This window comes from Salvelinus alpinus, chromosome 31, assembly GCF_045679555.1.
Source record: "Salvelinus alpinus chromosome 31, SLU_Salpinus.1, whole genome shotgun sequence".
NCBI lineage: Eukaryota > Metazoa > Chordata > Actinopteri > Salmoniformes > Salmonidae > Salvelinus > Salvelinus alpinus.
The window spans coordinates 13,528,825-13,545,065 of record NC_092116.1 but is presented as its reverse complement, the minus strand read 5'-3'; the positions used below and the strand labels follow the sequence as shown (position 1 = coordinate 13,545,065).

Here is a 16,241-nt window from a genome sequence, read left to right as displayed (position 1 = left end):
CTGATGGCGTTCTCATGAATGAGTTACCTGGGAAGACGTTCTCGATGTACCACGTGAGCAGCCAGTAGATGAGGGCGTCGACTAGCATCATGATGATGGACACGATGAAGCTATACCGGTCTCCGTCTTCAGGATTTTGGGCGATGTTACTCCACTGAATACCGATGCCCTGCTCCTCGTACTTGGCAAAGTTCTCACAGCCATACCCGAAGGCCACGCACGACAGCAAACTCTGGAAATGGATGCAGTTAAGATGGTTATTTCAGACTGGACATCAGGATCGCGTCAGATCATCAATATCAACTTCAACATCAGTGTGGCAGAGCACGTCAGGAAGTTCAAGGCAAAACAATTAACTTGTACAGGATATGCAACACTGTCATTGAATTATATTGTGTTTGCTGATTCTCATTCTAGTCTTTGTCTATGATCAGTACATGATCTAGCTTTGGGAAATTGTGGTTGTGTTCAATACGGCAAAATGTAGGATCTAATTGTTCTAATTGGGCAAATTTCACCCAATTTTAAAATGTTTCAAAACGCTTTCTACCGCTTTCTCCCTCCTGGTATGTGGACACACTAGTCTAGCTAATCAATGTAAATTATTGATAAATAATTTCCTTTAAGTACAAAGAAGAAGAGAACATCAGCAGACAGGACAGCGGCTTTGAGGACTGGATTTGTGCAGCCCAAGAAGTTCCAGCTGGTCAAAGAAACAAATGTGGATGGCAAGTCATGTGTGTCAAACAAAAGCGTGTTACATCTTTCATACCGTAGGAAAGCTAGGGAAATGGCAAATTATGCTTTGCCCATGACACATCCTCTGGTACAGCCGATCACTCTCTTCTCCATGTTGTCTGCCAGCTGTTTGGGCATGCTTCATTTACCCCAAGCGTTTAAGCCCAGCCAGATGCCACAAACAAAATACCACTCAAAAACGGTATTTTGGTATTTGCTCCATTAGTCCACTGTTGATATAATATTTAGCATGTCAGCAATCAAGTGTTCAAGATATAGAACTTCCATGGACTAATGAAACAAATGTGACCTGTTTAAAGAAGCTTGGCGTATGTCACATACAGTGGGGAGAACAAGTATTTGATACACTGCCGATTTTGCAGGTTTTCCTACTTACAAAGCATGTAGAGGTCTGTAATTTTTATCATAGGTACACTTCAACTGTGAGAGACGGAATCTAAAACAAAAATCCAGAAAATCACATTGTATGATTTTTAAATAATTAATTTGCATTTTATTGCATGACATAAGTATTTGATCACCTACCAACCAGTAAGAATTCCGGCTCTCACAGACCTGTTAGTTTTTCTTTAAGAAGCCCTCCTGTTCTCCACTCATTACCTGTATTAACTGCACCTGTTTGAACTCGTTACCTGTATAAAAGACACCTGTCCACACACTCAATCAAACAGATTCCAACCTCTCCACAATGGCCAAGACCAGAGAGCTGTGTAAGGACATCAGGGATAAAATTGTAGACCTGCACAAGGCTGGGATGGGCTACAGGACAATAGGCAAGCAGCTTGGTGAGAAGGAAACAACTGTTGGCGCAATTATTAGAAAATGGAAGAAGTTCAAGATAACGGTCAATCACCCTCGGTCTGGGGCTCCATGCAAGATTTCACCTCGTGGGGCATCAATGATCATGAGGAAGGTGAGGGATCAGCCCAGAACTACACGGCAGGACCTGGTCAATGACCTGAAGAGAGCTGGGACCACAGTCTCAAAGAAAACCATTAGTAACACACTACGCCGTCATGGATTAAAATCCTGCAGCGCACGCAAGGTCCCCCTGCTTAAGCCAGTGCATGTCCAGGCCTGTCTGAAGTTTGCCAATGACCATCTGGATGATCCAGAGGAGGAATGGGAGAAGGTCATGTGGTCTGATGAGACAAAAATAGAGCTTTTTGGTCTAACTCCACTCGCCGTGTTTGGAGGAAGAAGAAGTATGAGTACAACCCCAAGAACACCATCCCAACCGTGAAGCATGGAGGTGGAAACATCATTCTTTGGGGATGCTTTTCTGCAAAGGGGACAGGACGACTGCACCGTATTGAGGGGAGGATGGATGGGGCCATGTATCGCGAGATCTTGGCCAACAACCTCCTTCCCTCAGTAAGAGCATTGAAGATGGGTCGTGGCTGGGTCTTCCAGCATGACAACGACACGAAGCACACAGCCATGGCAACTAAGGAGTGGCTCCGTAAGAAGCATCTCAAGGTCCTGGAGTGGCCTAGCCAGTCTCCAGACCTGAACCCAATAGAAAATCTTTGGAGGGAGCTGAAACTCCGTATTGCCCAGCGACAGCCCCGAAACCTGAAGGATCTGGAGAAGATCTGTAGGGAGGAGTGGGCCAAAATCCCTGCTGCAGTGTGTGCAAACCTAGTCAAGAACTACAGGAAACGTATGATCTCTGTAATTGCAAACAAAGGTTTCTGTACCAAATATTAAGTTCTGCTTTTCTGATGTATCAAATACTTATGTCATGCAATAAAATGCAAATTAATTACTTAAAAATCATACAATGTGATTTTCTGGATTTTTGTTTTAGATTCCGTCTCTCATAGTTGAAGTGTACCTATGATAAAAATTACAGACCTCTACATGCTTTGTAAGTAGGAAAACCTGCAAAATCGGCAGTGTATCAAATACTTGTTCTCCCCACTGTATCTCTACTTTTATCCAATGTAAAAAAACACCATTTCAAATGTTGCTTCATAAGACTGAATCGAGGCGGTTGGTCACAAATACCAAAAGATAGTTTTTGAGTGGTATTTTTTTTAATAAAGCCTTGTAGACCAACACATTATGTACAACAGCACCAAAAAAATATCAATATTCGGCCTTCTCTGTCGCATCTTAACCGTCTAAAATCGACAACTGCCAATGTCTCCAAGTGAATGAAATTCTGACATTGACAATAGGGGCAGTTACAGCCCCACAGTCACCCGAGGTCTGATCTGACCTCTGTCCGCAGTCTCTCCATGCACAGCCCCTGGCATCCATTCAACTGTCCCCCTAAGCCCAAGGTCGGACACGTTCGCCTGCCAAACAATAGGCAGCCAACCACCAGACAATGGGTGACGGCAGGGCAGTGAATGACCCCTCCGTGACCTTTGAGTGACAGGCTGACAGAGCGACGGTGCGGCCAGTCTGACTTTGAGAAGGGCAGACGCAGCAGAATCAAACACAAACAGACCACCCGCTATGAAAACACGTCAACATGACAATACGGAGGCCACAACAAGCACCCAGCCAGCGCAAAGAAGGAAAAAGCTACTAGCTCTGTTAGAGAGCTCGCACAGACGACAAACAACGCATTTACATCTGAGAGGAGGAGGATCCTTAGTTTGTTTGTGGAGAAGGTGAATCAAAGGAAGAAACAAATAAACTGGACGCTGGAGAGATAATTGGATTTTGTATTTGTGCTATCTTATTGCTGTCCCTGTGACATCACACACACAGCCAATACCTTTGCTTAGGAAAAATCCTTGAGTCACAACACTCTCATTAAAATATACAATATTTTTCATTATTCAAATGCAGTGGTATGAATATGATATCAAAGACAATACGCACGCACAATACTGAGCGGGTGTTGTGTTTTCTGTGTGTGTGTTTCTCTGTGTGTGTGTGTGTATCTGTGTGTGTGTGTGTGTTTCTCTGTGTGTGTGTGTTTCTCTGTGTGTGTGTGTTTCTCTCTGTGTGTGTGTGTGTGTGTGTGTGTGTGTGTGTGTGTGTGTGTGTGTGTGTGTGTGTGTGTGTGTGTGTGTGTGTGTGTGTGTGTGTGTGTGTGTGTGTGCGCGCGCGCGCGCCTGGGAACAATGTACCTACACATCCCTACACTCTAATAAATAAACTATAGGGATGGACTGTAAGTCAACGTGGTCAGAGGAACACTGTTCATGCAAATGAAAGGAGTAGCCTTCTGTCTAAGCAGGGGGAGCAGAGGAAGGACATCTCAATGCCAAGGGCACAACTCCACAAAAGCACTTGGCTGAGGAATAGTGCACGGAATAAAATAGCTCTGTAAAGCAGTGTTTTTTTCTCCCCTCATGATACAATATATATGAAACACATTTAGGCAGAAAAGTGGAGATGCCATGAGGAGAACTGGCAACGTTTACACACAAGAACACAATAAAAACCCTGACTACTTAGCACACAAACTACTCTCAGATGAGATCAATTTGTGCCGTTGTGTTGGCATTACTTGTTTGAATGCTGGGTTTAAAGGAAGTAGTGTATACCGGCATAAAGATATACACTATATATACAAAAGTATGTGGACACCCCTTCAAATTAGTGGACTCGCATAATTCAGCCACACCTGTTGCTGACAGGTGTATAAAAATCGAGCATACAGCCATTCAATCTCCATAGACAAATATTGGCAGTAGAATGGCCGTACTGAAGTGCTCAGTGACTTTCAAAGTGGCACTGTCATAGGATGCCACCTTTCCAACAAGTCAGTTAGTCAAATGTCTTTCCTGTTAGAACTGCACCAGTCAACTGTAAGTGCTGTTATTGTGAAGGGGAAACGTCTAGGAGCAACAATGGCTCAGCCGCGAAGTGGTAGGCCACACAAGCTCACAGAACGGGACCGCCAAGGGCTGAAGCACATAGCACATAAAAATAGTCTGTCCTCGGTTTCAACACTCACTACCAAGTACCAAATTGCTTCTGGAAGCGCAAGAACTGTTCGTCGGGAGCTTCTTGAAACAGGTTTCAATGGCCAAGCAGCCGCATACAAGCCTAAGATCACCATGCGCAATGCCAAGCGTTGGCTGGAGTTGTGTAAAGCTCGCCGCCATTGGACTCTGGAGCAGCTGAAACGCGTTCTCTGGAGTGATGAATCCCACTTCACTCCCTGGCAGTCTGACAGACTAATCTGGGTTTGGCAGATGCCAGGAAAATGCTACCTGCCCCAATCCATAGTGCCAACTGTAAAGTTTGGGGGAGGAGGAATAATGGTCTGGGGCTGTTTTTCATGGTTCAGGCTAGACTCTTTAGTTCCAGTGAAGGGAAATCTTAACGCTACAGCATACATTATCGACGATTCTGTGCAACAGTTTGGGGAAGGCCCTTTCCTGTTTAAGCATGACAATGCCCCATGCACAAAGTGAGGTCCGTACAGACATGGTTTTTGGAGACCGGTGTGGAAGAACTTGACTGGCGTGCACAGAGCCATGACCTCAACCCCATCGAACGCCTTTGGGATGAATTGGAACGCCGACTGCGAGCCAGGCCTAATCGCCCAACATCAGTGCCCGACCTCACTAACGCTCTTGTGGCCAAATGGAAGCAAGTCCCTGCAGAAAGATTCCAACATCTAGTGGAAAGCCTTCCCAGAAGAGTGGAGACTGTTATAACAGCAAAGGGGGGACCAACTCCATCTTAATGCCCATGATTTTGGAATGAGGATGTTTGACAAGCAGGTGTCCACATGCTTTTGGTCATAGAAAACACACAAAGCATTGTCAGATGCCAAAGTAAGATATATTTTCAGGCCACGGCGTAATATCTCAGTTTTGATAAACAAGGAAACATGGTTCTACATCGAAAGATGTGTCTAGGCCTCACTGCAATGAAGATTAAGAATTGCTGCGTCTGTGTCTGCAGAACGGACGGCTCCAGGACAAATGATCCTGCACAGAACATAAAGGTCAATCAGAAACGCTACAATCAAAGTTGAGCATGTATGTGCTATTTTTCTTTATTTTTTATTCCAAAGTACAGAATCCCATAGAAACTACCCAATGGGTTTATTCAGTCACACTTATCCGCTTTCTCAAGTATGTGTATCATAAAGTCTTGAGTTAAATGACTGAGTGCCTGTACTTCTGGCAGAGAGTCGGGAAAAGTAATATCCCCATTTGAAGTAAACCTTAAAAGCTCAATAACTGCACCCGTATAGGAAATGAAAAACACGACTCGTTATTAGAAAACCAGAAGTTCACGATGTCAGAGGAAATCAACGTTTCCAACTTTGAAAACAGACAGAAGTATTGCAAATTGTATCTTGTTTATGGGATAAGGTCAATGGGATACATTCCAAAACACATGAACCTAATGTGAAAAGTTGAGAGAATAAATATTTGGATCAAATGGAACCACAAATACAACAACATTATTATTAAGGTTAAGGTTATTGAAGTAGCAATATAGATCTGACGATACACTGGTAGAGTTAAAAGGTTGAGAGAATAATGGTTACAGAGCACATAGGGATATCATTAGTGACTCGTTTATAATCCAAATTTGTCTTGTGTGTCAGAGCAAGGATCTATAGTTCAGGTCATGGGGATTGCACAGTGTATGGACATTATCCCAGCATCCGTACTAGGCGTGTGCATGTGTGTGTGTGTGTGTGTGTGTGTGTGTGTGTGTGTGTGTGTGTGTGTGTGTGTGTGTGTGTGTGTGTGTGTGTGTGTGTGTGTGTGTGTGTGATAGTGTGTGTGTGAGTGAGATAGTGTGTGTGTGTTTATTTCAGTAACCCACTTCTCATACTTGTTTAGATTCACATTGGTCGTGGAGAACCACAGGGTGTGCAGGCTTTTGTTCCAACACAACTGAATTGATCAACTCACCACGGGTTTGATGATCAGTTGATTTATTGAATCAGGTCTGCTATTTAAGCTGGGATTATGCCTGGTATTTACAGTATGTTTCCAGGCCTGAACCCCACAAATCTCTAGGTCAAAGTACAAACTTCATCTCTCTTCAATACCATAACAGAATCACTTACTGAGTCTTCAATACAGTTCCAAATCTAAACCCTAATAAACACCCACTGGGTCTCTGCTGTCCATTATGCACCTGTGGTGGAAGGTACAGTAGTTCCATAGGTCCACTCACCACAGCGATTTTGACCTGGAACCCCATGACGTCCCTCCAGGCGTAGCAGAGGAGGTGCGGCAGGTAGAGGACGAAGTAGATGAGGCCTCCGCACGCCGCCGCCAGGTTGGCCTTGGAGAAGAAGACGCTGATGAAGAAACACTCCATGATGGTGGCCACGCAGAAGACCAGCAGGAAGACGAAGATCACTGAGGGGTCGCTGTACTGCAGCACCTTCCCATACTGCACCGGGAGAGGGTCGGAAAGAAAGGGATAATAAAAGGGACAAGAGGGGGGAAACAACACCGTGGCCCTGTTCGAAATGCTTCCTTCCTCGTTTTCATGAGATAATCAGAGATCTGTAAGTGATAGGTGAAAGCAAGGCTATTGTAGGTAGATGATCAATTACAATTACATTTCAAAACAACTAACTCACCATATTTTACAACTACAGAACTGTGATTTAGAAAAAATTATATCTCATGTAAAAATAATCCTACGTTATCAGGGTTTTACTTTCATCAATCAAAACATTTTTGATCGGTGTTTACTTCAAGGAAGTATAAAGGAAGGATGTATTTCGAACAGGGCCATTGGTAGCCACAAAACTACCCTAGTTAGCACTTTGGGAGTATTTATTGCCAATGGATGTTTGAGCCTTAACCATTTCTTGTGTCTAGCAGGCATCTTACAAAAAAACTGAGTGATCATGACTGATTGTGGTGATTAAGTTATTATTTGTGAAGAGAGCACGAAGCAGAACAAAAATAAAGCTTTTGATTAAAATGACTCATTGTTGAGGATTCGATAAGCAGTAGGCAGAGTGACTCACCAGGTGTTGATAGTGTCTTATGAAGACTACTCCTACTAATGTATCACCTGTTGTAATTCTAACATTCCGTCGTATCAAAATATGATTTAATATCACGTTGACGTAATGGACTGTCAGTCCTTGCATCCATAACTCCCTCTATGGATTTGAAAGTGGTTACCCTTCCCCAACCCAATAGCAATCCACTTGCTGCCATTTTGTTGTTTTCTAATAAATGAGTGAGCCTTTAATTGTTAGTCTATAGTTAGTTGTAATATAACCCCTATAGTGGCGTCACTCTGCTTAGCTGCATTAAAAGGAGACCCTTCCCCAGTCTTGGAGGTCTGTCCACTAGAGCAACCAAACTCTTTGATTACACTTCATTACAATGTCCATTGAACAAACCCAAACCCCCTGAATACTGTATTAGGAGTATTGATACACCACTGGTTCGTTACCAGCAGTGGTAGCCAAGCTAACAGCCTCATCTAAATTGATAAGAAATGTTGCCTAATTCTGCTGTTTGGTATTACAGCACTTCTAGTGATTGTTTCTTAATTGTTTACTACATGCTAATATTACAATATACCTTATCACTTCCTTCTTGTCCAGCCATTGGTAATCTTAGCCTTGAAATGAGAATGAGTTGGTGCCCATTGCCCACAGCCCTTCAAGAAGTGGTCAAAGGTCTCCCTGAATCAGAGTGGAATCAGTGGTGAATCACCTTGAGGATGAGGGTGAGGAGGAACGCACTGACAGCCAGCGGCAGCACGCTGGACACGGCCCAGCTCAGCCAGTAGGTGGAGCTCCTCAGCCCCGTCATCCTCACCGTCTCCTTCAGACGCGCCTCCTTCTCCATAACGATGCCCTTCACGATCATGGCCACCGAGTAGATCCAGGCCAGGGTCATGTACAGGGGCAGAGAGCGCGCCAGCGAGCGGAGGAACCTAAGGGGGGAGGGGTCGGACAGCGGGCAGGGTGTACACGGCCCAGTCACATCTGGATGCTGATTGAGATTTTCTACTGTTGTCGTGGCAAAATCCCAATGTGTGTATTATGTAACTACAACTTGATTTCCAGCAATAAACTTGATAGATATTAGAGCAAATAGACTTCACTGGTGGTGATAGCATTCAAGTGGCCTGAGATATGGATTTCCAATGTTTTGACCTCATTCATTTTCTGCAAAGTTCTGTGTCAACATACAGTAGTTTCGAGGTGTACAAGCGCATGTGGCAGACTCTCAAAGAAAGTATGAATGTTATCCACAGACTCTGAAACGACTTTCACCCACTGGACACAGACATCAGTACAACATCTATTTTGATTTACTTTCGGTTGAGTTGTCAACTAACGTGAATTCAATGTATATTCAACAAAACATTTCACCATGTCATTGTATTTAGGGTAAAAGTTGGGAGAAAAAATACTAAATTCCCTTACGTTGATGACTTTTTTCAAATTCAATCAGTTTTCCACCATGATTCAACATCCTCACATTACAATTTTTGGTTGAAATTAAGTGGAAACAATGTTAATTCAACCAGTTTTCGCCCAGTGCGCAGTAAGTACATTATGAGGTCGTATAGAGGTAGAATATAGCGGGTATGTTGATCGCCACTAAAGTCATATTCCCATTAGGGAACATGGTCTGTGAAGAACCAAACCAATCTGTTGATTTACCTAACGAATGCTTCATCTTGTTTTTTTTCTTTGAGTGGGAAGCAAAGAAAGGCCACAGTGTTTGAGCCAACAATATTAATAAACTCAGATAAATCACTCTAGACAGGAGGGGAATTAGCATTTTAACATCCCCTGGAGTGGAATGGCAATTGGAAAAGAAGAGGGGAAATTCAGGTGTGGATGACCAAACTTGTGGCAGTCATGCCTAGTCCAGACACAGCAGTCAAATAATTTCCTTCGGATTCCCTGATATAGAAAATGGCCATGAAAATATCATCCTAATAATAACTGATTTCTATGATTTGAATACCCACCATGCCCAGGGGTTCCTCCAAGGCACCCAACTAACTCAATTTATTGTTATTAATCTTTACACATTGCTGATGGCTGGCAAACACATTAGGCTGATGGGGAAATTACATTTAGCCCAGCTGTTCAAATATCAATTTTATTTACCAGGAGTATTTTCCAATTAAACTGCAAAACATGTATTAGCTGATCTACATTATATACTATCCTTTTCTTTTTAATTTAACCATGCATATGAATTAGGAGGCTGAAAAGGGCACAGTACCTTTTAGAGGCAGATAAAAACAATGCAAACATGTTTGTGTGGTGATGAGCAAACAAAATGGCCACCTCATTGTGATAATGGTTCTATAATTTAGCTTAGACGCACATTAGTCCATGGACAGGGGATCAATTTAACAGATAGGCCACTTAATTACACACGGCAGGATCAATGACACAGAAGAGTGATGTACATTTAAAGCTACAGAGCCGCAGCTCATGTGTCTCCCATCAACAACAACAGCTTAAAGTGTGACGCCGTTCAGTAATGACTAGGTGAAAGCTGTATGTAACACAGGACATTTTGATGCAGCATTTGAAAGTTATCAAGAGGACATACTGTATGTATATGGCAGCAAACAGGACCATTGTACAACATCGAACACAGTGTTCCTACTGTCATACATGACTATATAAAGTCACTCAGAGGCCATATCGAGTCGGCCATATCCAGTCTAATGTGATATTCCGGTAAGCATCCAAAATTGCTTTGATTCTGTAAGTGCACAGCATAACAGATGGTCATTTTTTTTGTATATAGCTTCTCCTAATGGATCCATTCTCAATGACAGACATTTTATTCAAAGACTGTCTCGATGGGTGGAATACTGTCTTTCATCTAGTCGCACCAGTATGACTCTCCGGAGTGTCACTAGGGAAGTTGTGTCACATCGATGATACACATCATTTAGTACATGCTTGAATAGCGTGCAAAGAAGGCGATGCAATCGCAGGAAATACAGGCATATGATTTACAACAAGGCTGATTTTAATGTAGGGGAATTACGATTTTAGTACCAAGCTCAATCAATTAGCATGACACAGTGGAAATTGAGATAGGTCATGCCGATTCGTTAAAAAAAATATATTATTGGCATTAGTTATCCCAGAATTAACGGGAGCAAGAGTAACAAAGAACAAGGCACAACCACTTTACAAATCAAATATCTTTTAGATCCTGTATAACAAAATATTGTGCACCTGCACGCTGTCCTAATATGGACACGTACTCTGATTAATGTACATACTTCTCTTAAATAAAACAATGTTTTCTCGTCACTTCTCTTTAAACAACATAGCACTTGGTGCGTTACGGCACAGTGCCGTTTGAACACCAACGCGGATGTGTTTAACTCATTACGTAAAGTTTATATGACTTGCATGGTAATCTTCTTCTGTGTTACTTTGCACACTAAGTAGGACTATCAGGAAACAATATGCTGTACAAGCTCAAGGACAGTCAATGATAGCTAACAACCGGTGGAATCCGTTACTCCACGTCAGTTTATTTTAGTAACCAAGTGATATTGTGCTTTGTTATTTGAAAGTAGTCATCATTCTCAGTACTGACCTTAACCATGACACTTATGAATGCGCATGGGACCATGAGCAGGACAAAGTTCTCGGTGAACCACGCGAACCAAATGGCACCGTTCTGAACTCCAACGGCCCGTTGAACCTCCTTGAGCCTAAGCTCCTTCTCCAGGACGAGGCCCTTGATGGTCATGCAGACGGTGTACATGAAGGCCAGCACCAGGTACATGGGAAGCATGGTTCCGATACTCGCGAGGAAGCTGGTGGGTGCAAAGGGAAGGCAAGGGAGGCAATCACAGAGGTCACGAAACAGCTAAGCCGGTGATATCGACAAGCCCAGGTTTTGATAAGGGAAGGCAATGCAGAAAGATGGGAGTTAATGCATTATTTATTGATCATCTGTTGTATAAACCCCACTCCTTATGTAAAGACAGAGCTCTCGCAATCAGGTTTTCAGAGATGGGCTGAATGAGACATGTTGAACAACTAACAAAAACAAAATCAATCTCGTCTTCAAATCAATGTGTATCTTGAGTTCAGAATCAGCACTTAGTTTAATGGACTAATATAGTCTTTCACACGTTGTTTTAATCTTGTTGTACTATCATAGCTAAGCATAATAATTTACTGAACAGGGAGCCTTGGCAACCATTGTTCTATTGTTAAAATGGCCTCTAGTCATTTTGAGAAATTCAACACAGTTTAGGATAACATTTTGTCTGAACACCTCATTTTTCATCCAGTGAACGGACCCTTGCCCCTTAGAAGACCGAGAGAGAAAATAAGTTCTGTTGATGCAGTAAATGTCATCGTCCCAACGGATGATCCATTAAGATAGACACACTCTGGGAGTTTTTAATCAAGGGTCCAATACGTTTATAGATTCAGCTCTATTATAAGGGGATTTTACATTGAGCTAGCCTTCATAAACCTTGTGCATCAGCTCTATCTAACCATCTAGAAGCACCCGCCATACTCAGCATGATGGATCATTTGATGATGTTACAATAGAATCAGACAGTATTAAAGCAGGTTGGTGGTATTTATTGGGATGACTCATGTACTGGAGGCAGCTCTGCAAGATAGTCACTAGCTGGCACAGCCACAAAGTCTCAAAATCTGATTTTAAACCTAACCCTTACCTTCACCCTAACCACGCTGCTAACCCTAATGCCTAACCCTAACCTTAAATGAACAGAAAGCTAATTTCTTGTTTTCATTGGATTGTTACGATATATATAGCCAATTTTGACTTTGCATCTGGCCCATCTAGTGGAAATCGCTCAGCTCTGCCCCAGGATAAGATTCCTCCCAATAAACTTCAATCACGTTTCATAATGCCATGTCAATATATTGTACGGCGCCAATATAATAAAGTGCTGCCATTGCTCTATTAGACAGTTAAGAAGATATATCAAATGGATTGAGCCTTTGACAAAGTAAAGATTTCACATATCAATTGTGCTTACCGACCATAAATACAATCCTTAGAATGCTAACGAAGCACCAGTTTATCACGGTGGGGCAGGCAGGATAAAGGGACTCTATATACCGTAATAGGTAGAACAGTGTCCCACATTCAAGCTAATAAACATTACGATTTAATGAAAGCACATTTCCAGTGCATTTACATTGGGCTAATTTCTCGGCTAACTTTTGGGCGAGTGATTTGTTACGGGACTTTTGAAACTCGGCCAATTGAAAACGGGCCGGCACAAAAGCCTACTTCTTTTAATTGGTAATTCGCCCCTGACAATGAGGACCATTTTCACGAGGAAAGCAGGAGCAGAAAGGTTTTTTCTCTCTCCAGCACCTAAAGATTTTCTCCAAACCTAGCTGAGTTAGTAGAGGCATATGTGAGCATAGAAACATGGGTAGTGGCTACCCAGAGATGTTAAAAACACTATAAAAGTTTACATGATATCACGGGCCAATGTATCATATTAATTGCAAATTACGGCGTGATCCGCTAGGATAGTCCATTTATAAGATGAGAAGTGCCTTTTATAAATCCCTCACTACCATATGCCAGAATGCAAGCACCACAAAACAGACTTTTCTAACCATTTGTGGAGAGGATTTGGAGTTGTGCCTAGCTTTGAAAGACATCAACTAAATGCTGTCTCTCAGTAGTACCAATTAGGGAGTCAGAGGGGAATAACAGTGTACCTTGTCCTCTACTTCACAATGTAGAGACAGACCTTGTGACAGAGAAAATTCAGTAATGTGAGTGCTTGAATGGGAGCGACCTGGCTTCGAGGTCACTTCCTGTTCTCTCGTGGGATGTATCACTTTCACAGGAAGCAGTGTAAAGCCACAAGAAGGGTTCAAGTTAACACCACCAAGTTTCTAGGAGCAACTGAAACAGAATAGGAGTGTCAAAAAAGTTGAACTTGGAATGTGTGTGTGTGGAATTCAAATAACATGTCTAATGTTAACTCAGGTCTGCTTAAGAGCTTAAAGTAAAGAAAAAAAGGGGAAAAAAGAAAACAGTGGTTTGTTTTCAATCTATTTTTGACTTTAATCACATCTTTTCTTTACATGTCAACTCTCTAAACCCTTTTGGGATGCATTTCAATACTAGATTACATAAAATAATCTGATTATAGCCACTTTAATATAATAATGTCAGATTTTGTTTCCTAATGGAGGACAGAAATGTTGAATTATTATGGCAAAATATTTCATACACAAATGTTCTTTCTTAAAAACGACCCCTCTGTGTATTTTCTGTTATTTATTTATGCTTTTTGTACTTGCTCGGTCTGTTTATTAGATCATAAAATTTTCTGTATGTAAAATGTGCCTATTTGAATTTTTTTTTACAAACAAACAAACAAGATCGTGCCTCAGCTAACAGTTGCATCAGATTGAATATTAATCCCCTTATTACAGAGTCCTTATTATATTGTAATATCTCTTTAAAGGGGCAATCTGGGATTCAAACAACATTAATGTACCAAATTCCAGATTGCCCCTTTAATGGTTGCCAACCTGCGACCGTTAACTCCTTGTCGACTTGTCACTGTAGAGTCGATCAGTCATGCACACCACGTTTGACACTGACAACCTTGCCACCAGATGCTCCTGAATAATACATTGCTGATCGATTTGAGGATGCTTAAATAATATAAGTCCTCTACTGGGTGCATGTTACAGGGCTCGAGTTACATCGCCGCCGTGACTTAAATTTAGGAGAGTTGGGAGACTCGGGGTTCTTAGTAAATCAAGTGATATGGGTAGCAGAGAAACTCCAGAGAATAGTGTAATTATGTTAAATATGTTCTTGCCACTGAAACGGGAGGAGGGGTGGAATATTCCAAGGGTTAGTTGGTTGGTATGTTTTAGAGATCATTTTAACTGCCGCTACAAACATTTATGTTTGCAGACGTGGTGATTCTCAAAAGTATCTACTGTTTGAAAGTCAATTTGGTGTCTTTATTGTTGTGCATATAGGCACAAAGGGGCAGTATCGTTGATGTAAATTTGTCTCTCGTATTTGCAGATAATACATCCTTTATCATGTTTGCAAAGGAATACTGCTGGAAAGTGGAGTCACAATACTCATATACCTATGCTGTAAACAATTTCAAAAGCCTCATAGGAACCTGTCCCATGCAACATCCAAGTTCTATGTACATGTTATTGTAATTAAGTTCTGATACAATATCAAGATTGCATTGTTAAACGACTATTGATATGGAACAGCATTGAGTTACAAACAATTGATTCTCTGATTCGAGCGCAGCCGAGACTCCGTGTCTTATCTCGCCCTTAAATGCCGAGGAGACCGAACTCTTATCCTCAGCCTTGGGAATGTGACAAATACAGTTTGAAAATGCAAAACGGGTCGGCTCTCGTTGAAGAACCAACAGATCTGTAGCAGTTGACTTTGTACTGTAAATAGGTACTGGAGTGGGAGAGAAATACAGTGAGGAAGGAGAGAGGGTAAACCTGCTGGAAACACAGTGGTATCTATGGGTCTTTGTTTCATGAGAGCCACTGGGTCAATACTGTCGGTCAACCCGTCTAATAATATATTATAGGTGCAAAGGAGGGAAAGAAAACCCACTGGGGGGAAAAATTGTTGAATCAACACTGTTTCAGCATAATTCGTCAATGTGCAGTTTTGTGACGTGGAATCTAAATGTAAAATACATTGGATTTGCAAAAATTCATTAACGTAAACGGTTGTTTTGGAGGGTGAAGCTTTAACCACAGGATTATTTTATCATGTTGGTTGTGCTTTTAGTGTAGTGATACCAATCTCACGTTTTTGAGTGGTTGAATAATCTGATCTCATTGATCAACGTGTCAATCAAATATCACTCAATTGTCCACGTTGAAAGGAAGTGTCCATGTGTGGCCAATCGGAATGTACTCTTCTGACTAAGAGTATCCCTGAGAAAGAGCTGCAATGATTGAAATGCATAGCTCAATGTTTAAAGGAAAGTGCAAGGCTCATCCTCTATTATATGGAAAATGGAACAAAGCATGATAAATCAAATTAATATTGCAAGTACTGTTCATAAAATCACCTTTGGGATGCTATCTGCATCTAAAATATGCAGGTAAAGTGAAAGTGTGTTATTATCAACTCAAACAAGGGCGTTACATGGACTGAAGCTTGAATAAAGCACTTTACATTACTGTGTCAAGTGTATGTAATTTAGGACCTTAATCCATATATTTGATTTGCTTTCCACAGTTAAAGTGCACATTCTTTCAATTGATAATAAGTTGTGTAAAAGTACGGAGAATTCTCTAGTTTTGAAATTGCATTTTAAAGTCAGATTAGGCATTTTGGACTTTTCTAAACTGAAAAATGGTTACAGCAGGTTAAAAACAGGAACATCTGAATGCACAATGCTCTTCCTCCCACTTTTGACTGCAGCGGCAGCGACACATTTTGAGATCACAATAATCACCCCAAAAGGTCTTTTCTCTCATGCTTCCCTGCATCTTCCTTTTTTCTGCAATCCCACTCTCAATTATTTATGAACTAAAT

The 16,241-nt window shown here is 41.7% G+C and overlaps 1 protein-coding gene across 1 annotated transcript in view; it reads right to left on the bottom strand.

The window, feature by feature from the left end:
- Positions 1-16,241, bottom strand: part of LOC139561288 (phospholipid-transporting ATPase ABCA1-like) — a 230,979-nt gene that overhangs the window by 147,298 nt on the left and 67,440 nt on the right. Inside the window, exons 15-17 of the mRNA XM_071378277.1 lie at positions 11,271-11,493; positions 6,877-7,098; positions 28-232 (exon numbers count right to left, since the gene is read on the bottom strand). Of these exons, the coding sequence (XP_071234378.1) occupies positions 28-232; positions 6,877-7,098; positions 11,271-11,493 (650 nt within the window). The remainder of the gene's footprint in view (positions 1-27; positions 233-6,876; positions 7,099-11,270; positions 11,494-16,241) is intronic.